At 45.6% G+C, this 24,329-nt stretch overlaps 1 protein-coding gene across 2 annotated transcripts in view; it reads left to right on the top strand.

Annotated features, from left to right (window-relative positions):
• Positions 1–9,289: 9,289 nt before the first annotated feature.
• The window catches only part of DGKH (diacylglycerol kinase eta), a 166,254-nt gene continuing 151,214 nt past the window's right edge, over positions 9,290–24,329 (top strand). For both annotated transcript variants that reach the window (XM_075087944.1, XM_075087934.1), the window contains exons 1-2: positions 9,290–9,438; positions 17,087–17,263. In XM_075087944.1, coding sequence (XP_074944045.1) covers positions 9,382–9,438; positions 17,087–17,263 — 234 coding nt within the window. In that variant the 5' untranslated portion in view covers positions 9,290–9,381. The remainder of the gene's footprint in view (positions 9,439–17,086; positions 17,264–24,329) is intronic.

The following is a 24,329-nucleotide window of genomic DNA, read 5'->3' as shown; positions in this document are numbered from 1 at the left end:
CAGAAATTCTTCTGTTCATAGATCCAATCCTACTCATAAATCCAATTTACCATTTGATTCTGGCTGTAGATCTTACATGGCTGATTAATCACCATGATCCCTAAGACCTTTTCAAATTTAAGGCACCCCCTAAAGAATCCCTCATAAAGAGAAGTGTTTCCTACAGACTTTGTTTTTAACTGCACAGCTTTGCCTTTGGCTGTTTAGAAATATATTTGCTCATATTCATCTCACCAGCCAATCCAAATAATTTATTTCAGTGATTTGCCCTTTTCATGATTTACCATCCCCTCGGTCTTCAAGACATCTGCAAATATTATCACTTAAAGGCTGCCTGTCTCTGATTTCTTCTCTGCTTGTTTCCATGGGATTCAGATGCTTTCATGTCATGGTTTAACCCCAGCTGGCAACTCAGCACCACGCAGCCACTCGCTCACTCGCCCCGGTGGAATGGGGGAGAGAATCAGAAGAGTAAAAGTGAGAAAACTCATAGGTTGAGATAAAGACAGTTTAATAGGCAAAGCAAAAGCCATGCGTGCAAAAAGAGCAAAAGGAGGAACTCAATCACTGCTTCCCATTGCAGGCAGGTGTTCAGCCATCTCCAGGAAAACAAGGCTCCATCACATTATAACGGTTACTTGGGAAGGCAAACACTATCACTCCAAATGTGTCCCCCCCTTCTTTCTTCCTCTCCCAGCTTTATATGCTGAGCATGACCTCTTAAGGCGTGGAATATCCCTTTGGTCTGTTGGGGTCAGCTGTCCCAGCCGTGTCCCCTCCCAACTTCTGTGCACCCCCAGCCCACTCGCTGCTGGGGTGGGGTGAGGAGCAGAAAAGGCTTTGACTCTGTGTAAGCCCTGCTCAGCAGTAACGAAAATATCCCTGTGTTATGAGTACTGTTTTCAGCACAAATACAAACCACAGCCCCATACTAGCTTCTATGAAGAAAATTAACTCTATCCCAGCCAAAACCAACACACTCGATCTTAGAAAGTGGTGCCTAATAAATCTGTTTGACCAGGAACTGCTCAGTCTCTTTTAGGTTCATCAGGCTGGTACTCTCCCATTCAAACCACAAACCTTTCCTGCTGGTGTAGCTTCACCTGCAGGTCACAAACATGAACCCCCCTCTAAGTTTCACAAACCTCACACAGGAAAAAACGTTGGTTGTAAATCATACCCCTGTTCCTACACTGCAGGAGTGCAGAAAAACATAAAGCAAAAAGCACCTCCAAACTTTCTCCTTAATTTACCCTTTTGCTATTAATCTGGTCAAATGTATTTGCTAGTCACCGTTGCCTTGCTCCACCCTTCCTGGTGAGGGAAGAATTAGCTTCCTCAGGTATTTCACAGCCCAGCAGATCCACTTACAGTGACACAGGCAAACAGAACTATCTCCCACCCTGCGAAGCATCCCAGCTGTATCATGTTCCCTCCCAGTGAACGGGGAGGCAAACACACCGTCCCCACCGCCCCAGGCCCTCTGTGCACAGGGCTGGCAGGACCCACCAGCAGGCACATTTCTTCCGTCCTGTGATGAGGGATTTCCATTTTTGTAGGAAAAATCTGACAGGTCTTACTTCACCTCCCTCCCTAAAATACCAAGGAGGAGGGAGAAACATACATGCCTGGATATGCTTTTATTTGGCAGCAGTAATGCGGATTGGTAAATTCTATTAATAAGCTACTTACACCTGTAAGCCCTAGTAGCAATACATACTTGTTCATTACACCTCGTTATAGTACTAATCGTATCAAAATCTTAACTGTGCAAATCTTCAGTAAGACAATAAAATATTTTTCCCTAAAAACAAAGATAAACATTATTCATGTGACTTCTGCGGTAAATGACGAGATGACCGTCAACTTCAGAACATGTTATTTTTAACACTAGTCTTCAATAAGAGTATTTATAATATTTGCCTCTGGACATTTCAGCTTTATTAATCTAAAATACACGGAAATGTCCCTTTTATTTACTTTTTCATTTATCTAAACAAGGCTTGGCTATGTCTAGCCAGTGTTAATTTGAAGCTCTTCCATACACTATGGCTGTTTCATGGATTAAGAATCTTTCTTTAAATTAGAAATACGAGTTAAGGTTAAAGTAGCAAAAATTTATTTTCTTTTCTGGTAAGTCATGTGCCATCCTCTCTTTATTAAAAAGTAAAAATAGCCATGCAAACCATCTGATGGGGTCCCTTGGAAGTAATGTGGGAACACTATTAGAGCCATGCAAGAATTTCAGCTGCACATTAAGTAAGCTAATAGACTCTGTGAAAAACTTTGTGGAGCAATTTGTCCCTGAGATAATTGAATTTAAATAACAGGAATTACAGAAAGAATTAATTTAATCTTGTTATATTTGGCTCAATTACTAAAAGCATCAGTTTTACTTATTATTGGTATTTGTGGAGTTGCTGACTTATTTTATTTGCTACTGCCAGAAAAATATATCACCTTAGAAAAGTAAACAGACACATCCTTCATTCTCTGCTCTGTTGCAGAGAGCCATCTCTCTTCCTTTCATGCTTTCTCTATGGATCAAATATTTCTCTTCTCAAATTTGTCAATTTGCAAGGTTCCCCACTGAGAGTATGTGCTTTCAGCATGTGCTGGAAGTGAAATAAATGGGACAAACCGCATGCTTAAAAGTAAGCATATACCTCACTGGCTCGGCCACAAGAATGTTCTGTGGTTTTCAGCACTACATCCACCAACTCTTGTGAAAACTATTTTTTTTGTTGCTGTGACAGCAATATTTGGCTCAGTATTCTCTAGGTCATCTTCAAAGCAGATCAGGACTATGGCCACAAGTCCATCTTACTCATTTGGAAGGACCATATATTTATAGTTCCCCACCACTTCACACACATCTTGTAGCTTGTTCCTTTCACTTGTGCAAGATATAAAAACTCCACTGGCATAAGCCTGTCTCTTTCTCTTTCCCCGATTAAGCAGGATTTGTGTTTGGGCTTTGGTTTTGTTGTTTTTTTTTAAAAAAAGATCTGTTTTAATTTTTATTTGAACATGTACCATGAAGAAGAAAACCGACCAAAACAGGAATTTTACATACTGATTTGCTGTAATTGGAAGGCTCCCAAATATTATGCTTAGTAAAACACATAAAAAGATAAAAGGAATGGCTCCATCTCAGTGCCAAGTTGTTGGGTGGGCTAAATCCTTTCCATTTGCCATACAAATGATTTTGCCACCTGTTTTCTCCTTTTTAAGCATCAGGAGGGAGGCAAAGCTCTTCCTCCCTTTCCCCCAATTTTGCTGTTATAAACCTTTAGTCATTTAGAGCTTGTTTAAATAAAATGTTTACTTTTCTTCTGAGCATTTCAGAAGTAGTATATGTATTAATTTGCATGTGATCTTGAAGTACCACATTAGTAACCCTTATGCCTTACTACTTGTTTCTCCTTCTCTCTTAGAATTAATGTTTGTTAAAAAGTTGCATCTGCAAGGTCTGAATGAATTCAAAGAAGCAGATACTTAAGTTGTGCCAGGCTTCCCAAAGTCTGAAACCACAAATGCAAAACTCCATCAGAGGTATTTGGCTCATATGTAAAAATGAGGTGAAGATACATCCTGTGTTTAATCAGTTCAGTTCTTGCATTATGAAGTGAAACTTTTAAAATGGAGAAAAAGGAGGAACCCATGAATTACCGATCCATTGCATAAACCTCAGTTCTCCCCCAAAATAACAATAAACTGCTTGTCAGTACTTAGAATATACCAGGGAGGGGTGTAACAAAGACAGGTTTTTCAAGGACAAATAATGTCAAACAAATCAGGCCTGTGGATGGGGTAAATGCCACGGACATCAGTTTTATAAAGCTTTTGGCGCTGATGTGACATTTTCCTAGGAGACCATGTTTCGGCTGAAATACTCCCTGGAGCTCACCAATCCAACGACACACTGTTGGGAGAAAGCCCTGCTTCGTGTACAAGCTGGAACGATCTTTCCATATCCTCATTAATGGTCAGGACGAACAATCAAGGAACATGTTCATCACACCTGGACAAACCCAGGCTGATGTTATTTAAAGTGAGGCCTCAGCTGGAGCATGGTGCCTGATGGGCCCTGCACGTCAAGCGAGACACAGGCAACACCGTTGGCAGTGTGAGCTGAGAGGTCAATGATAAGAATGAAATTGGGCTGGTTTATGGTAGAAATGTATGACAACAGCCTCCAAACGCACCAAAAGCTATCACTGAAGAGGCATGGAATGGGTTCCCCATGTTCATGGGGGTTGAGAGGAGAATTGCAGCACAGCAGATTTAGGTCATTCACTACTTACATCCTCTAGGAAGGATATAAAGCCCTGGTCTTCAGGGTTTGAACCGGCAGTGCCTGTTCAGAATAGTTTGGATACAGTTGGTGCTGCCTTGGGCCAGGGGTGAATGAATCTTTCCAAAGGTATTTTTATGCAACCATCCATGGACCAGAATTCTGCATTCTAGCTAGAATGCCTTAAATCTGGTTCAGCAATATCCTTAAGCGAATGTCTTAGCGCATGCCCTCCACCAGGAGCACTGGCAGAGGCCGTTAGTGAAGGTTAGCAGCAGTTTAAGACATCACCACCTGCAGCCATCTGTGCTTTCACATCATTTTCCTGTTGACTTTCAGGGTACCTGTTGTAACTACAGCAGCCGGTCAGGGTGGCCAAAGGGGTGGGTGACAAACTCACCCCACCCAGATGTGTCTGAATGAAGTCCATAAGGGATAACACACTGCGGCCTATTAGCCCCTGATGCTGCCACTCAGAAGGAGGCGTTGAGGTAGTCACCCATGCCAGCAGAACAAGCAGGAGATGCCGACACTGGGCTGGGGCAGGGCAGGGAAACTGAGAAGGGGAAATAAAACTGGTGGGAGGGCAATGACGGGGCTGGTGGATTGTCCCTCCGCAGCTCTGCTGCTGCTCCAGTACAACACTTTTTTCCCAAAGCTTTCTTCTCACTGTGATTTCTTTCTTCCTAAAGCTCTTTGTTTAGAAAATAGACAAATTTCTGCCAGCTGCACAAATAATTTCCACCTTGTAAAACCCCAAACTCCAAGGAACTGTTTAAAAGCATCCTGTCTCTTACAGGTACACGCAAAAGCAGCTGTTAGAGTTACGAGGGGAATAATAGTAACAAAGAGAGAATGCACATGGTGGAGAAGGTCTATAAATGAAAACTGTAGGTTAAAAACATTTCTCAGGTGCTACGTGCGAGACAGTCCCATGCAGCAGGCACTGTAAACTGGGAGAAATGGAGAATTTCTACATAGTTTGGGTGCTCTCACAGACAGAAAGCAGTGGCTTTCAAGGCAGCTATCAGGATTTTGCATATAAATGTTACTGAAAAAATATACCTTTAGCATTTAAATATTTTTCTTAACTCGTTCTGTTACTTCAGGTCTATCTGAAGGGTTACCAGATTAAGAAGCATGCATGTTTCGCTTGGCTTTTAATACATTTATAATTTTAATGAGCTACTGCGGGATGTTTCTACCTGTCTGTCTGGCAGGAACTACCCAACTACCAGGTTGCTGAAATCCTACCTTCAAATGTTATGCAAAATTACTTAACAGGAAAAAAAAAAACCCAAAACCAAACAACAAAAAGAAAGCCAACTGGCATGTTTACAATGAAGAGAATAAAAAACAACATTTCCTTGAAGATTTTACTCAAATTAGGCTTGCATACTATGTGCCAAGAAAAGAAGGAAGTTTCATGTTAGCATAAATTGATAAAAATTAGCATATACTCTTTATGTGACATACAGTAAAGGCAATGGTGGGGGGAAAACACAGAAACCTGTAAAAATCTCAATCTTTTAATGTCTTTCTACCACAAATTAGGAAAAAAAAATGGGAAGTTCTTTTTCCTTTCCCCAGGGAAGAGAAATACTTATGGAGGTGGGGGCTTTCTTGTAAATGTCTAAACACAACATTGGAGTCAAAATTTGTATGTTTCAGCATGTCCAATATATCCAAAATATTTTGCTTAGAAAAGGCAGACATGTGTAACTATTTTCAATGTGCTTCATGTGAAAAAAAATGTCAGTAAAGAAACATTCACTTTGTTGATCCAGTTTTCACTGAGTCATTAAGGGCAGGGAACAGAAGAGACAGAGGGAGATGAGGCATCTCTGAACACAGCAGATAGAGCAGACTACCAAGAAATTCAACCCCAAATGTCTAGACTAAGTGGGAAAACTTGAAAAGAAAAAAAAAAAACAACCAAAAAACACGACTTGGAACAAAACCAAAAAATCAGAATGAAATTAAACCAACCCCCAAGCTGTGTTGGAGATATTTTGATGCAGTTTGGTAGACCAGCTAGGAGAATCACTGCCTGTTCCCAAGGTGGTTGTGAAGAACTGCCTCTGGTGAGCTCTTCTCCCAGCCCAACATCCCATCTTCTCAAGGGGACAGTTGGGTCGCTCCTTGTTTTAGCAAGCAGATCCTCTACCCCCTCACTAATGAAGCTTATGCTTGCCTTGGGCCTGACTTCAGTTCCCTTGTCCCTCTGTAAATGTGGCCCTAAACAAAGAAAAAAATCCTATGATTCTGAGATCTGTCCTCAAAATCTATGTCAGCTTTGACAGAATTACATTTTTCATCAAAATGCTTTGCCTGTGATTTTCAGGCGGTTCAGCCAAGCGGCACAGAGACCTCAGTCTTGGCAGAAACACTGCTTTTTGGCCTGGTGAGCAGGACTCACGTGAAGGGAAATCATAACGGGCAGGGCTCATCGGCAAGGACCGAAATCTGTCTCGTTCGCAGAAAGAAGTGGAAAGTCAAATTTGGCATTCAGGAGGCCGTAAGGGCAGGGCTGAGCTGAAGTTGCATTGCACGGTTTTCATTTAGACCTAGCAGGATCTGTGAGGCGGCTGAGATCTGTCCTCCTTATCCAACAAGACCTTGAAATGTACCTGCAACATAAGTAGGTTGTTGTAATCTTCTGGGGCCTGTACTAGCTTTCCGCTTACGGAAACCAAGCTTTGAACTCCAGGGGATGAAATGAGGTAAATGTAACTGCCTCCCTAGTCACACGTATAAGATTCAGGGCACATAAAACAGAAAATGGGGCTGAAGGCCCAGCAAGAATCTCTCTGAATTTCAGGGCAAAAGGGTAAGTACAGCGCTTGAGCTGAAGAAGTAGCTTCAAGTCACCTCAAGTTCTTGTATGAGTTTTCAGTTTTTGTGGTTCAGCAAGCAAGGAAACGCAAGGCACTAGCATGACATATATTTGATGGCAGGCCACTTTTTCCACAAAGCCCCAGTGTGGCCAAGGCTAAAGAGGCCAGACGTCGAGAGGTATAAACAACCCTCATGCGAGATCATCTGGGGGGTCATCATGAGGAAAGGAGAGGAGCTGACTAATCTTACTCTGACACTCGTTCTTAGTGTAAAGCCCTTTATAGTACCACATTCCTCAGCAGTATCTCACACTCAGGGGACAGAGGGAAGGAGACCAGACATCCTTGGACAACTGTTGCTCACCATCAGCTTTAGAAAGCTGTTTTCCAAAAAGCAAAATGCCATAGGTCATCTTGTTTGCTTCCTTCTGAGGTTACACTCTTACCATCAAAGCAGTTCATCAACAGACCACTGATAAACTTATCAACAAAACCAGTTCCCTTTTCTACTGCTAGAAGAAATGCAGCAATTTCAGTTCCTCAAATGAGATACACCACTGTGGCACTCCTTTGGGCCTGGCTTAGGGGTACACCATCTTAACTTAATGGGTTTTTTCTATAGGCCTAGTTATATGCATAGGTAAGACTTCACTGCTTTCAGCAATAGAGCTGTTTTTTGTACATTGCTGAGGTATACTGCAAAAGCTAGAGCTCAGGTGGCAGTGTGCCATTTTTTTGGTATTAAAAAGCTTTAAAACATGAAGAAAACTAATATATCTTTAAATAAAGATATTATAAATACAGATTCCTTTCTTCTTTCTTGTGAAATCCAACTCCTTTTCTGATGTTTGCACTTGTGAAGTAGATGACCCAGAGATGACTTCTTGTAAGAAAGCACCATAGCTGCAAATTCAAAAGGGCAGGCTGGAATGAAAAGGAGTATAGAAAAACTGGGGTGAAGAACACCGTTATGTTGGATGGTGACTGAGCTTCATTTTTGCACTCTCTCCTCTAGTCCTACCCTTTCATGTATCCTGCTATTCTGCAACAACGGGGAGAAACAAACGAGAAAGTGATGAGTTTGTAGGAGATACAACATCCACTTGAAGAGTCAGCATACGTTGGCTGGTGTTCAAGGGTATGCTGGTAACTAGTAAACTGAGAAGACTGAAGTATACACACTGTGTATTAATAAAAGGCGTGATGGAGGGCAGAGAATTCCTGCTACTCCGTAAGGCAGGCGTGGTGGCCCTGGAAATGAAAGGCACCCCATGTCAGACATGGCCTACGTGCCAGAGCTGCCTTTTCCACAGCGGCTGTGCCGTGTCCCAGCTCCTGTTTGTCTTAAGGTACGTGTGGGACCCCCCGGCGCCTCTGTGGGGGAAAGAGGCTGCCCGAAGCGGGTTCAGATGTGTCCTACCGCCTTGGTGCAGGGGCAGAGGGCTGCCTCAGCACCAGGTCCCTGACCTTGATGCCTCCTGGCCCCGCAGAGGGCTCGGCTCGGAGCGGGGTGATGCAAAGGGCAGCGCTGCCCCCCACCCCGGGACCCCCCGGGACCCCGAGCCGGACCGGTGGGGGCCGCAGACCCCGGTCTCCCCCCAGCCCCCCGCACCAAGCCGGCAGGGCCGGGAAAGAGGGAAGGGGGCATCACGCCGGCGGGGCAGGAGCGGCTGCCGGGACACCGAGGGGGGCTTCCCCCACCGAGGGGGGGCTTCCTCCCCGCCGCCGCGGGGACCATCCTAGCCCGCCGGCCCCGCCGCGACGCCGGCAGCCGAAGCGGCTGTAAACCGGCTTATGCCCAAGGCGATTTGCCCGTAATCCGTTGGGTTTCCCGGGGCGGGGAGGCGGGAAAAGGGGGTGGTGTGGGGGGTGTGTGTGCCCGGCGCCCGGGGAGCCCCCGGGGCGGGCGGGGGGCGGGCTCGGCGCCGCGCACCGGGAGGACACGGCGGCGGCGGCGATGATGTGAGCGGCGCGGCAGCTGCAGGCCGGCTCCCCCGGGAGCCCGGGGCTGAGCCCCGTGGCCGTGGGAGGGAGAGTAGCCGGCAGGGGAGGGAGGAGGGAGCCTGGACGGGAGGGGGGGGGGGGAGAGGGAGGAGCGGTGGGGGGGGAAGACCGGGTCTGGGGAAGCACTGCCGGCCGGGGGAGCGGCGGCGGGAGGGCGTGAGGGAGGGAGGGGCATCCCGGCGTAACCTGCCCCGCTGCCCGTCGGCGCCGGCCCCGCGGAGGCGGGGGCCCTGCTGCGGGGGGATGGAGGAGCACGGGTACCCTTCCTATAGCGCCCGCAGCCCCGCCTGGGAGGAGCTGGTAGGTACATGCGTGCCTCGCGGTCGCACAGGCATTTCCTACCCTTTTTCCTGCCCGTATTGTTCAGGCGGGGGGGTTGGGGGGGGTCGGGCTGTCATCCTTATCGGTACCCCCACCACCACCCACCCCACCCACCCACCTGCCCACCTCCCCACCCACCCACCTACCCACCCCTTCCCTTCCTCCGAGCCCGCTCCGCAGCCCGGCGCGCCGCTCTCGCCCTCTCCCCGCGGGTGGGTCGCTGGACGGGTGAGTGGGAGCATTTCGCCCGTGTCCGGCCGTTTGCTGGCGGGCTCGTCCCTCTGGGGGACTAGGAGTTCGTTGCCCTTTCTGAGTTTCACTGCCCGGGTGGAAAGCCTGGGATTAGCACCGAGAGCCTTGCCTCCAACTTTGCCGGGGGGGCTGTGTGTGTGTGCGCGAGGGTTGGATGTTGATGCCGTTAAACGCCTTCTCTGAGTACAGCAAAAGCAACATGTCCAGCGTTGGGAAGCAGTTTCCAGGAGACACTTTTATTCCTCTTCTTCTTCTGGAGACAGGCTGGGAATCGCCCCCGTCACAGCGCAGCGGGAAAGCAGGCTGGGGTACCCCGCTGCCACCCTGCCTTGGGGCGCGGGGAAAGCGCCTGCCTCTCAGCTTCTGCAAAGGGAAGGGAGTGCCCAAACTGACCGGGAGGAAAGCTGGGGTGCAGTGGCTTTGCGGTTTGTTTAAGCAACTTGGGAGACCCTCCTTCCAACTGAAGGAAATCATGTCACCGGCATCCTCAGTGGGCGATAAAATCAGATTTCCCTTTTCAGGGCCATCTGGTCCCGCTCTTGGGTTTTTCTCCATTGTGCAAACACACACACATCAGGCAGGGAGGGCTAAAAATAGGCTTTGGGTAGCTGCTTGGGAGATTTCAGGCTGTTGGAGAGGTCAAGGCTAGGCTGTCTCTGGCCCTGAACTTGGTGAGGCGATGTGAAGCACGGACCCATGCTGCTGCCAAGCTCCCCTTTAGATGGCTGTGCCATGTTTTGCTAACTCGTTGCGTTGGTCCAGGGCCCCTGGTTTTACTTGTAAACCCAGTTTTAAAGAGCAGCCAGAGGAGAGCTGCACTTTCCCTGGCTCAGTGTACTCACTCCCAGGAAAGCAGCAGCCCGGCCCTGGAGACACCCATGGTGAACTAAGTTCACTCCCTTCCCTGTTAGGATTTGTAGCCCTCCCAAATATGTTTTTACTTGCCTCATTTTTATTGTGAAATTGAACATCCCCCTTCACTGCCCTCTGCAGTCCTCAAGCCCCGAAGCTGCTGCTGGGGATGCAGCTGTGATAGGGAAAGCAGCTGTATGTGTGTTCCGGTAACATGGAGCTGCCACTGAAAGGATCAGGCCAGGGAAACCCGAGATTTTTGCCTGGAGAGGTGAAGACATCACATTGTGGGAGGAAGGCGGCGAAGCTGATTCCCGTGAATGTGTTATCCTATTAAACAGTGACATTTAAATTGGCTGCCGTCATCCGAAACTCAGCTGAAACTTGGGAGGCAGATGAATTGCAGCCCCTCCGCTTGGAAATGCGGAGTCCCGGCTGAAGCATCCGAGCCCGTTTCCTTCTGTGCGCAGGGCTCAGATAAACAAGCAGCACATAGTTTTTTTCTCCATTTCCCCCTCCCCCAGTAAGGGCCAGGATTTGGGTCATGTTTGTCATTTCAGTGCTGCATTTGTTGAAAACGTACAGCCATGAATGCAATTTTAAGGTTAACCACTGCACTGATTTCCTTTGCAAGACTCTAATTTCAGCTAAACCACTCAATCCTTTACCTGGTAACCTGCTGGTAAAATAGATAGCCTTTGTGGCAAAAGCCACATCATTCTTTTATCTGCTTGTAAGCAGGCTTTTTATTAGAATGGGGGCAAAGGGAGTTTTAGGTGAAGAACTGTGTGATGAAGGGAAAAAAAAAGTGCCCAGACCTCTCCCATGCTCTCAAAACACAGAAAAAGAGCAGCAGGGTAGGGAAAACTATTTATTTCAGGTTTTGAATCTGTGCAAGTTAATAATCTATGCAAATTGTCAGAAGTCATTGGGAATTGCTGTTCCTAGAGCTGTTCTGAGAAGTAACTGATGGACATCAAATGGAGCCGCAGCTCCTCCTTTGCCTGTCAGGGTTGGACTTGTCTGTGTGCAATTTCAAACTTCTGTAAAATCCTTTCCTTAATTCACAGCTCGCTTGTGAATGGAAAACCTCTCTCTGACTCCAGGAAGAGTTGCATTAGACCCTCCATTATGGAGCTAAATAAAAGTAACAGAAAATGTAAGGCTCATCCTGCATTCTTTCAAGAGACATTCGGTGGCTTTGTGCTCAAAATATATGCAATATATGTCTTACAAAGTTCTGGGCCCGACTTTCATATTTTATGAGACCTTGAGTCTTGACTTCACCTTTCCCTTGAAATGCAAAGATGGGTCTTAATGCATTTGCAGTGTGACTCTTTATTCTGTTGACCTACACTGGTTTATACCTTTTCACTCTGAAGTATACAACACGTTTTTGTAACCTACAGGTTACAGGGTTGCCTTGGCTACTCCTGAAACGGTCACAAGCCATGTAGTTACTCTCTTTAACAGTGGCATGCATACTTCTTGTTATATTTTGGCTTCCCCTTTGGTAAGTAAGGAAGCCAAGAAAGAATAACATCGCTAACTCGATCTGCAGAGGGAGTTCAGACAGGCAGATCTGAAATCAATTTGCTCAGTGTGGGGAGCCCAGTTAAAAACTTAATTACCACTAACAAAAAAAATTAGGAAAAATTCAATAAACTCTTTTAACCATGATGAATTGTTAACCCGACACATATACCATTATTAATCCAGGTCCCCTCAGAACAACTTTTTGTGGTGGAGGAAAAAACATGTATTACCCTTCAGCATCAAATAATGCATTAATCTGCATTATAAACTATAATCTCCAGCACAACTAGAGTGCATGGGTATCTGGATTTTTTTTTTCTACATGGCATATGCATTTTAGCGACACATATTCTATTATTGGGACTGGATGTGGTTGAGTTAAAATGTGCTCACAGTGCATATATGTACCCAGTACGTCGGGATTCTTTGAATATAAAGGGCAGATCATCAGCTGATACCAGTTGCTGTAGCACAGATGATGTCAGTGGAGCTGTTTTGTATCAGTTGAGCATCTCCCTTTAAATGCCAGCCTTTCTTTATGCTTTTCACCAGTCTTCCCTTGCTCCAGTTAGGAAATTTAAGGCAATTACTAAGAAGCGTGAAATTGAGTTTGTTAAGTGAAAGGCACAGCGCATGCAAGTATCGTATGTGTTTTTAATGACTGCATATAGCCCCACATTCTTCAAGGGCCTGCTCAGAAGCCTAGGGGATTTTAGTGGCACCATTTGTACCACAGCGTTCATAGCTATATTCACTGGGGTGAAATGTGCTATTCAATATTTCTCATATCGAGGCTGACATGGATCACCTGGAAGGGTTTCAGCTGTGAGATGAAGGGACGGAAGTCAAGTTGGCAGTCCTTATTGAGGCAACGTTTCATGGCTATGTTGGGCAGCTCTATCTGAGTAAAGGCTGGAACTGGACCCTGATTATCTGTTAATGCCTCTGAGAAGAAGAACAAGTGGAAACAGTGAGATCTTTAAAACCATCTTTGTGCACAGGCAATATTTATGTTTGGAGAAACAACTCTATATGCTAACGTGACTGAATAACTCAGGTACCTTCAACACTGTTTAGCACTTGCTTGGTTTCTCCATTTTGAAGAACCCTGTATACATTAGGTGACTGCGGATTTTAGAGCCGTAACTTTACAGATTCCATTACGTACTTTGCCACAGCCATATTCTCATTGAACTATACTTGTGGGATACTTCATACCACGTGCAGATTTAGGTCGTCACTACTAAAATCTTCACATGTGAAGGTGCCCTGAGAGAACATTTCTAGTACTTCAAAATTTTTTCATAGCACTCTGAAGTTTATCAAGATGTGACGAATGAGACTCGCTTGGAAGTGAAAGGCTGGTGCATTCACTCCTTGTAACCCAATTTTTTGTGTCTGGGCATCAGGAGAGAGAGTAAGATGACAACAGGGCAGCCCACATGAGGATGCATGATGCCCTCTGCATGGTGCAGAAAGCATGCAGAAGCTAGGGTTGATAGTTAAGTTCTGAAGGTGAACAGAAGTTGAAGAATTGTATTTATCGTCCATTTCACCTACAGATAGTCTTCTACCAGTATTTATGTATTTGAGATGAAATCTAGATCACAGAGCTGGAGCACTTACGTGAAGAGATGCTGAGAGAGTTGGGGTTGTTCAGCCTGGAGAAGACTCCGGGGACACCTTATTGCAGCCTTTGAGTACTTAAAGGGGGCTTATAAGAAAGATGGGCATGGACTTTTTAGTAAGGCCTGTTGCGATAGGACAAGGGATAATGGTTTTAAACTAAGATAGGGTAGATTCAGACTAGATATAAGGAAGAAATTTTTTATGATGAGGGTGGTGAAACGCTGGCACAGGTTGCCTAGAGCTGTGGTAGATGCCCCATCCCTGGAAACATTCAAGGTCAGGCTGGATGGGGCTCTGAGCAACCTGATCTAGTTGAAGATGTCCCTGCTCACGGCAGGGGGGGTTGGACTAGATGACCTTCAAAAGTCCCTCCAACCCAAACGATTCTAAGATTCTTCTATGATTCTATGAAATCTGAGCTGTCTCTACAGATACCTAAGAAGACCTCCAGCCCCTCTGGAGCTTGCACTTGCCATCAGATGTCACGGGAGCCGTTATATTTAAAACCCAAATTATTAAGTTGTTTCTACTTCTCCATGTATGATGAAACAATCTATTTACATCCATTGCTAAATGGTCCAATGTTTTATAAAACTGAAGATGAGTTTTTAAATTAGCTTGCAGTGTAACCAATTGTGAAAGCAGTTTGAAAACAAACCAGGTTAGTGTCTTACTCTGGAAGATACTGATGCTGCGTGTTTTTTATTCCAAAACTTCAGTGGATGGCTGTTTTTGGAAATACACCTTAACCACCTACTGCTTTTAGGATCAAGGTCTAAATATGTAAAGAACAGGCAACCAGATCGTGTTTTACTAAAAATAAACCCCAAACAGCCAAAGGTGGAAATTTTAGGTCATCAATAGAGTCAACTTCATAATCTCCCTGAGTTGAAACGCCCTAATCCCAAATGATACACTTGCGTAATACACTGGCTTTGCGTGCCTTTTCCCCTCGCTGTCTCATTCTCTCCTCTTCAGCTGAATTCGGAAAGGTATTTTCTGTGGGTGAAATGTCTACTTGTAAACAGTTTTGCACGTAACTTTGCACAGGATCCCAGTCCTGTGATACGAATACACGGCAGTCACATGCACCGATGTTTTGAATGCTTTTTTAGTACGGGAACAAATCTAACAGTAACTAGTGTTGTTCGGCGAGCGCTGTTTTATGCAGTTGAATTAAATGGAGTTAGTCTTGCTGGCGTTCTGTTAGCGCTAAGTGTTCCTCAAATGGCAGTCGCAAGTATGTGTAATACATGTTAGCATTAATTAGCAAACTCTGTCTTGTCGTTCTCTTGCAATGTTCAGTTGTCATTTACCTTCAAAAGGCTCAAGGAATTGCAGTGAGACATGTTCTGGCGTGATTTGCTACTCCGGAAATTAATGCGGAGAAGAGGAATAAAGGAGGGTGGAAAGAACAGGCGGCCACAGACTTTGCTTTTAACCTATCTCTCTTCCTAGCCGTGCCCTAAATTATTTCACCGAGAGCAGCACATACATGCGCTTGCCCAAGTTTGATCCCATGTTTTTAAAAAAGGAGAGCTCTTTCTCAGGTGAGATGTGGGACGAGACAGTCATCCCTTTATTTCACAATTAGCCAGTAAGGAAAAGTGACTATATGAGTACTTCATCTATTTTGAGATGTGGTATTAAAGGTAGGATTTAGGCCCTGTTATTATTCTAACAGGGAATGTAGGTGATATGACCAAATTTCCATTAAAATATAACTTAATAGAAATTTTGACATTATTAAAATGTGGCTTTTGACAATTTTTTAAATACAACTTCATAGAAGCGGTCCTATGTGGAGGAGAGTAGTAGAATCTCATTTGAAGTACCTGATGCAATAACACAGAACCAAGACACAAAACCTGCAAGGCTTCATGGAAATCCTTAATTTCACCTACTCCAAGTAAGTCCCAATAAAAAGAAATGGGATACTCCACAGTGTATGAAATTAAGTTTGCGGCAAGGCGTCTGCGGTGTAGGATAGGTTGTATGCTATGGGTTTGGTTTTCTTTCTCATTAACTGCTTTGTATTTAGGTACTGCAGCTTTATATTAGAATATTAAGAAGTGTCGGTTCCCTTTCTAGAAATATAAATAGAATTGTGGGAATACAGAAGCCACAAGTATTGATTGCTTTCTTATGTTTAATCCGGTCCAGTCAGCTAGGAGCTGTGTGTTTTATTTAGTATCGCTGTGATTTAAACGCTTATTTTGAACACTGACTACATACAAGCCACAATAATTTCAAAGTCCCACAATTCAGAACATGTGGTGACATTTCGAGATCGTGTGAGCTGCCAGATCCGAGACTGAAAGGGAAAACTGACCCTTTCTTCCCCGAAAGTAAAAGCTCCTCTTTTGCAAAGACAAAAATGAAGAGAGTAGTAAGAAAATTAAACTAAGAGGAGAAAACAACTGGAAAGCGATGCATGCCTTTGCCAAATTTGTCCAGCGTTTTGATGCCGAAGGATACGGCGGGATTGACTTGCTGGAGGTAGGATAAGGAACCGGTCGCTCTAGGTGCCGTCCACCCAGCCCCAAAAAGACACCCGGTGCTCCACGGGAGCGCAGCAGAGTCCTCAGCCGTAGCCGGACAGCCGGTGGGGTGCCACCCGCGTTCGCAGCCGGAGGGTTTCGCTGTGCTGGCCTGAAACGTTTATAACTTGGCTTTCCGTCCCGCGCCGAGGGCCTGAGGGCCAGCCGGTGGGGTAAGCCGGAGGGCGGCGTGGGGCCAGGGGCGCGAAGGGAAGGCGCTGCGATACCGGAGTGTCTCTGCCGCCTCCCGAACACGCGGGACTCTCCTCACGCCGGCCCGGCGGGAAGCCCGGGGACGCCCGGGCAGGTGCGGGGGGCGCCGGGGGTCCTCCCCGATCACCTCCGCCTGTTTCGCCCCTCGGGCTCACCTGCGGCGCGGCTCCCCCGCTGCCTCCCGAGGCGGCCGGGCCGGCGGGGTGGCGCACCGGCACCGGGACCCGCCACCGCTGGGCGCCCCCTGGAGCCGGAGCTCCCCGGTGGCAGGGGCGCAGGGGGCCGGGCTCGTCCGCCCCGGCCCCGCCCGCCGGCGGGCGGTGGTGCCTCAGCCCCCCTGCGAGCGGCGAGCGGCTCCCGCCGGGGCCAGGCCGGGTGCGCTGCCGTGCCCCGTCAGAGGGGGGGCGGAAGATGGCGGCCGAGCTGTCCTCTCCGCACCGCCACCGCCCGGCTCCTTCCCCGCCGCCTCCGTCTCCTCCCCCCCCGCACCGCCTCTTTCCCCACCCTCCGGCGCCGCCTCCTTCTCCTCCTCCTCCTCCTCCCCGGGGAGGGGAGCGGCAGCGGCTGCCCTGGCTGAGCCGGGCTTGTGTGCTCTCTCTCGGCAGGAGTCCGGGAAGATGGCCGGGGCCGAGTCGGGGATGAGCGGCACCGGGATCCCGCAGCAACCCCAACCCCAGGCGGCGGCGGGGCCGGCGGATGAGTCGTCGGACAGCGAAGGGGAGCACGAGGGCCCCCAGAAACTCATCCGGAAAGTGTCCACCTCGGGCCAGATCCGCAGCAAGGTAAGGGCGGCGGGAGCCGGCGAGCCCCGCTGCTTGTGGGGCAACTTTCCTCATGCCTACGCCAGGAGTGGGGCCAGCCCGGAGCCGGGGGCGGCCGCTGCATCCCGCCCGCATCCCCGGGAGCGGCGGCTGGAGCGGGCGGGCGGGCGGGCGGGGAGGGGGAGGCAGCCGTGCCTCTTCCTTCCTTCCCTCTTCCCTCCTCCCCGTCCAGCTGTTGTGTCCACATCTGTCGCCGGCTGGCAGGAAGAGCCCCCCGGGGCGGCGGAGCTCGGCGGGGCCGGAGGGGAAGCCGCCTGCCCCGGCAGCCGCCCTACCCGCCGTCCTGGGTGTGGGGGGGAGCGGCGGGCTGCCTCCCTCCGGCTCCTCTTCCTCGGCGGCGGCGGGCAGCGCGGCCGCGGGGATCCCGCCCTGCCTCCCCACAGCGCGGGTGGGTTGTTCCAGCGAGCCCTTCCTCGCCAACTTTACTGCTCCCTTCGCCCGCGTCTTCTTCAGCCCCTGCCCTGGGGGGCCGCCGCCGTGCCCCCGCCGGAGTGGCGGGCAGGGAGCCCCCGGTGGCACTCGGGGCTCCCGTTCGGGAGGGAGCGGGAGGAGCCCCCCCCTCCGGTGGCACTGGGGCTCCCGAGCGGGAGCGGTAGTGCCGCGAAGGAGGGGAAGGCGGGTGCCGCTTTGAAAGGCATTTCGTGGGACAGGAGGTAACTCCAGCGCATCCTCGCTGGTGGGGCTGGGTACTTCCAGCCGCTGTCAGAATTTCAGGTGAAAGCGGTCTTTTGGACGGCTCAGGCTGCTGAAGTCATCCCGGTGGAATTACCTTTTTGATGGATGGTGTATTTACATCGCATTTTTTTCCTGTAAAATGAACTTCAACAAGCATGCATTTAAGCGTACAGAAATAATGAGACATGACTTTCTGTGTAGAAGGATCCCATGACTTTCTACAAAGCATGGTCTGCATTCAGTGGTGGGGTCTGCACAAAACCCCGTTGGGGAGAGCCTCTGGGTGCAGTGACAGCAAGATCAGTTTTTTTGCTGTAAGCGTCTGGTTTGAGGGGTGAAGTGACTCCATGCAGGCCCAGACAGATCACAGCTTAGGGTTTGATTACTTCACAATAGGTCGTGTGTTGCTGTTTTTTTTTTTACGAAGCACCCATTAAAGTTAGTAAGGAGCTGTTTGTGGAGTTCTGTCCAGCTGTTGCGGTTCATCCTTTGAGCTTTTGCTTCACACACTGCATCCAAAAGGCAGCCACCTTTAAAGAGAAAGCATTGGTTGCTAAACAGTAGCATTATCCCAGTATGTGAGACAAAAAGCAATTTTTTCCTAACACGACGTGTCATCCCACTTTATTGTAAATGTTAATTTTGCATTTGCAGATGTTAGGCCTGGCTGAAGGGTTACTATAGTAAATAATATACAACCATGGCATTGTGTTGAAAACTTTCAGCTTTTAACACCACTTCTGTGTGGCGGTCTTCAAAATATTTTAAAAGTGACGGAGCATGATGCTTTATTAGCTGTGGCGTGTTAAGTGCATCCGAGAGTTCGCTGTCTTAGTTGATACTTGTGTAAGGAAAGCATGTGGATTATGAATGTTATTGAAACAGGCTTGTGAGCGTGAGATCCCGGCCAATTCTTACCAACTGTTACGGGTTGGTGGGATATTCTGTGGCTGTGAATGAATGCAAAGCTGGGATCGCATCAAGTTCTAAGATAACTCTGCAAGTGATGCTTTTGCTTATCTTAGCCAGTGTCTCAGTTCTATTTCTGTCAATCAGATATATATAGGAAAAAGTGACTGCTGACATAATTGGAGTCATAAAATGTTGCTTTACTGGTTGCAATTTACAATGATATGCAACCCCGAATATAAATATCTTTCCATTTAATTAAAAGTGATATATCTTTGTTAAAGATGAGACCTATGTTAAATAATTCAGTAGCACTTCATTTTATAACTCACAATGCATTATTTAAAAGTACCTATATTTAGACAGACAACTCCCATTTAGTTTAAGGGTGTTGTATGTTTGCTGTTGTAGTAGTTGGTGATCAGTGGTTACATGAAACCACTAGAGCTAGGAACATCAGGGAGCTGCTCCTTTACCCAGCTAGTCCCTTTCATTCAAATTAGATTTGTTAAGCTTCGCTTACTCGGTGAATGTGTTGGTGAGCTAAGGTTTTAATTAAATGGATTTGGTTTGTCTTACAGCTAAGAATAGACTTTTGAAAGAACCCAAAACATGTATATTACATTTATCATTGATGCTCGCAGGCAGTTTAACGCTGTGCTGTTTTCCTCTGGAGGTTGCTTATATATTTGAAATATTTCAGCAAGGTGGTATCAATTCCTTAGCTCAGAACTATACCCTAAAGCCTGTGCTGGTAATTGTTTTCATTTTACTTAAGGAAGATGTTATTTTTAGATGTTTTGGTACAGTTGATCATTTGTGAAAGCTACCATATGGTGATACTTTGCAGACAGAATCATTCAAGAGTGGATTTTTTCTCACCATGTGTATAAGAAGATTTAGCAAATGTATGTATAAGAGCAAACCCCTTTCGCCAGCACAAATAAAGTCTAAAGATTTCTAACACCTGTAGTGCTCAAAGGGAGTTTTTAAGCTTTGCCCTCTTCTTCCTAAATAAAAACAATTATTTGGCTGAGGGCAGGCTATGAAAACAGAATGGGAAAATGAAAAAAGAACGCCCAACACAAAGAAACCCCAAACAAACAAAAAACCCTAAAAAACAACTGTATTGGCAGATGTAATTACACTGAAGTTCATGGCTTGTTTGTGATACACTAATCATATGCTTACAGTTTTACTTAGGAATCTGTTGTCCAGTTTTACTACCACTTGCCCACGTTGAATAGCAACTTCCTCTGCAAATTGCTTGCTTGATTTCAGTGGAACTAGTTTTACAGTAAATTGCTATGAGAAACAGATGGGTGATAGGGCCAGATGTTTATGTAGCTTCTATTATGGGTGTATTTTTAATTTGTGCATACATATTCCTCACATTTTTAGAGTACTTGAAAGGCATGTTTGTGTTGAAAGATGGCCACTATTAGTTTCCTCAGACAGAAAACTTGAAGGTCAACGTGTTTTGGTGTCTGCAAACCTGAGGAGGAGAGAACAAGTTGCAGTGCAAAGGACTAAACTGTTCTTTGGGACAACACCATGTTTGTACCTCAGAGCTGTTTGCTCAAGCCCCATACTTGGTTATAGAGTGACACTGTGGTAGTCGGTGTCTTTAAGGGAGTCATGACCAAAATTGATTAGTGCTTCTGTGAGATAAAAGCCAGCATCTTTAAACGTCAGCCTGGAAGCTGTTGCATCTGTGGAGCTCATATGTGTTCCCTGGAGAAAATGCAGGGGAATGAACAGGTGGCAGGTACCCTGTGAAGTTCAAGCATATTTGAGATGAAATCTGTAACGGAGAGCGTTGAAACAGTTCTTGACTTCATGATGTGTACCCATGATTTACCCCCTTCTGGGAGACCTGAATACTTAGTAAACAAAAAGTGTCTTGTATATGCCAAAAATGTTTTTTTATGATTTCATTTTTATAAGGACTTTGGAAAACTGCAGTCAGACAGTTTTGAAGTAGTATGTATGATGCTGTACAGACAGTGTTGTATTGGGGATTTAAGTCGTGGAAAGTTCTCCGTGTGTTAAATTTGTCTTAACTTTTAAAGATGCTGGTTAAGACAGGCAGCGTCGGTGCCCGTCTTAAATGAAACAGATGACTTCAGATCTTTGGGGCTGCGGCCCAAAGACTCTGGCTGTCATCAGCTGGGTTGTAGTTTCTTTAAAGTTAATCACTGTAGTGCAAAGTACATTCCTCAAAAAGATGGTCTTGCTTCAGTTCTTTATAGCTGGGACCTGTCGAGAAGGGAAGGCTCAAATTAGAGCTGACACTTTTATCTCTTTAAATTCTGCTCACCTTGGGGGCGAGCACAAGATTAATAAATGAAATGGTCTCTGGATACTTGGAAGTAGTCATCTGATGAGCACAGTTTTAGTTCCTACTCGTCTTGAGTACTTTCTGCTAAAAAGTGGATGTAAAGAATAGCGCTTTCATCGCTGACCTGGCTGGGTATGTGTTTTTCTCTCAAGTCTGCGACTGGGTATCTGGCCTGTGTTTATTTTTGGATGAAGCAGACTTCTGGAGCAGAAAGTATAAAACAGGAAATGTGAGAAAATAAGGTGTATTGAGCGAGAGAAATACACTTGGAATGTATCCGGGAGAATGGTTTCTTCCTCTCCTTCACCCCCAGTGGTTTTTGTTAATAATGAAATTACTGTAACGTGGGAGATGTTCAGAAACATGGGTGTGTTATAATTAGTGGAGGTAATACAGCGTTGTTTAGATAAATGGCAAGAGTTGTTACTAGAATTATTTGGGGTCTTAATATATTTTTTTTAGATATCCTAAATCGTTACGGAGGAATAAAATAACTTCCCCACTGTGTGTTATCCTTAGTGGATAATACCAGCCATTTAGGAACTGAGCCTTCAAAAAGTTTCTAACCTCTTCCATATGGTGACATTTGACAGTGCCGAGTCCCACTAGTCACTTCCTGTTTGTTGCTGCTATATATTTCTCTCCGATTGCCATAGCTTCTTAATTTACCCAAGTGTAAAGTGCTGCGGTTGGTACCGGCGTTGGGCTTCATGAACATCATATTCTGCAATTTAATCTGCTTTTTCTAGCTTTGATAGTTCCCGATTTACTCTGCTAAGTAGCGGTTGATTCCTTTCTGGTTAAGGAAACATGATTTTTATGTACCAGAAGTTCTCAGGAGAATGCCACGGTAGCAAATTTAACCCTCTTGGGGGTCCTGTACGTGCATCACGATTGTCTGAATCTGCACAGCTTCAAAATGCATTGTAATTTGGAATTTGTTTTGCAAGGGCAGTAATATGTATAGTATCACTAAACTTTATTGTTGTGTTCACACAGCATGGGGCAGAACTCAAGTGATCAAGTGCACAGACATCGTCCTCAAGTTCTTGGTAGCCAGCAGTGCCAAGAAAAGATTGAAGGTTGCTGCAGGGTATCTGTCTGCAGTATTTGTATTTTTCATCATTTTCACTCTGCAATCAAATTGGTTGTTCAGTGCATGCACTGCATATCCATGCTTAGTAAAATGTTTTGTCACCTTTTTTTTGCAACTGTTGTAAAATCGCTGGCAAATTTGATTCCCTCCCTGCATCCTGGGGTCTTTAACCTAATTTTTAAGGGAAATATTCACAATCAGTTCATCAGCGTGTGCTCCTCATACATGCAGGCACACGTACTCATGCGCAGAGTAATATATTTAAGGTTTCATGTACATATATACGTATTATTAATTTCTAGAGTAGGCCTGGACAAAGCAAATCAGTTTTTCACGTGAAATGGTGTGTAATATTTATTGCTTCTCATACTTGCTGTATCTCTACGTAAGCTTTCAAAAAAGGATCTGTTAATGGAAAATTTCAGCCAAAGACATGATAGTTTTGGGAAGTTAAAAATGACTGAATGCACTATGTAGAAACGAACAGGCTTAGAATGGAGAGAGTTACCCGATTTAAGGCAAAGTGGTCATTACCACTCAAAATCCTGACACATGTTTGTGTAAAACTGAAATGAAATCTGCTAAGGCATTTTAGTGATGCATGTATTGGCAAAGCTTAAATTGCTAGCTAAGTACCAGAAAGGAGGAGCTTGTAACATTTTTAGTAGATATTTGCAAACAGGTCTTCAAAGAAAATGTTGCTTTTGGTCTTTATTTTTTTCTTTCTAGAATCTTTAAAGGATTAATGTTATTTTATACTGAAAAAATAACATAAGGTACACTTTTTAAATTTCTTTTTTCCCCCCTTCCTGCCAGCTGGTGAGCTGTGAAGGTGAAAAAAAGACAAGATAATCGCACTCTCATCTTTAATATAAGAGATTTTGATTGCTTTGTGTTTTGTTCCAAGGAGCTGGAGAATGCTTTTCTGCCAAAAAGATCAGGTGAAACACATTGAGCTTCTTGTTTACTTTAGAGAGAATTTCTGGCTTTAAGAAACATAAGAAGAGTCTAATTCAAGAATAAATGACAACTGGGAATCCCTTTCTGAGATGCCTTATCTTGTGAACTTCATGCGCAGGGTCCTGAAGACACATAACAGCTATGCCAGAGCTCAAGAAAGGACTATTCTATCGCTGGGTCTTTATCCATGTAAGGCTATATAGATAATTTGTGGACATTTTGAATTGTTTCCAGCAGTTACATCAGAAACCAAGATGCAAGACTGCTGTATGACTGCTGTATGACTACTGTATGACTAGCTGGACTAGCCAAGTTAGTTTGGATAGCTGTAGCAGAATATGTAGAATTACAATGATTTTGTAGTTGAAGTAGCGATCACAAGAATAGTCTGGCTATCACAAAGCCTTTATCTGAAGGGAAGTATTGAATCCTCTTGACCTAATGAAGATGATAAAAGGCAGTTTAGACCGATGTTCTTGCTCTGGAATGCTCCAAAAGGCTAATTTTTTAAAAAACATTTCTCTCCTTTCCTTTGAACTCTGACCAGCCATGCTTCTGATGAGGGATCTATAGAACAACATATATAGTTAGGAGACCTCAAAATCTAAGCACAGCAAGAAGGTAATGTGAAGCATTGTGTGTTTGTGTGTGGATTCATTGAAGCTCAAAATATGAAGTTTTGGGTTATAAAAAGTGCTTCTGTAGTCATTCTGATGTTTGGGACGTTTTCCTCTGATAGGGATAATTAAGACATAGTTTGGTACCTTGTGAAGGCAGTTCAGTAGCTCACTTGCAGAGGAACCACAAGATCAATCTTTTATTCTGGTTGGCCATTTGGTTTTTGAGATCCTTTATCATTATTTGTAATGTAGGTGAATGTGATGTTATAGTTATTGTGGCCAGCTTTGTTAATTTTTTTCAGTTTGATACTTTGGTACTTAGACTTTGTCTTTTATGAAGAGAAAACTCTTGCTTTCACCTTTGTATTTGCCGCTGCCTTACATTACTGTTTTATTCTTTCCCTTCCTGCCTCCAAAAAGTATGTA

Source organism: Phalacrocorax aristotelis, chromosome 1, assembly GCF_949628215.1.
Source record: "Phalacrocorax aristotelis chromosome 1, bGulAri2.1, whole genome shotgun sequence".
NCBI lineage: Eukaryota > Metazoa > Chordata > Aves > Suliformes > Phalacrocoracidae > Phalacrocorax > Phalacrocorax aristotelis.
This window is presented reverse-complemented; position numbering and strand designations above follow the sequence as displayed.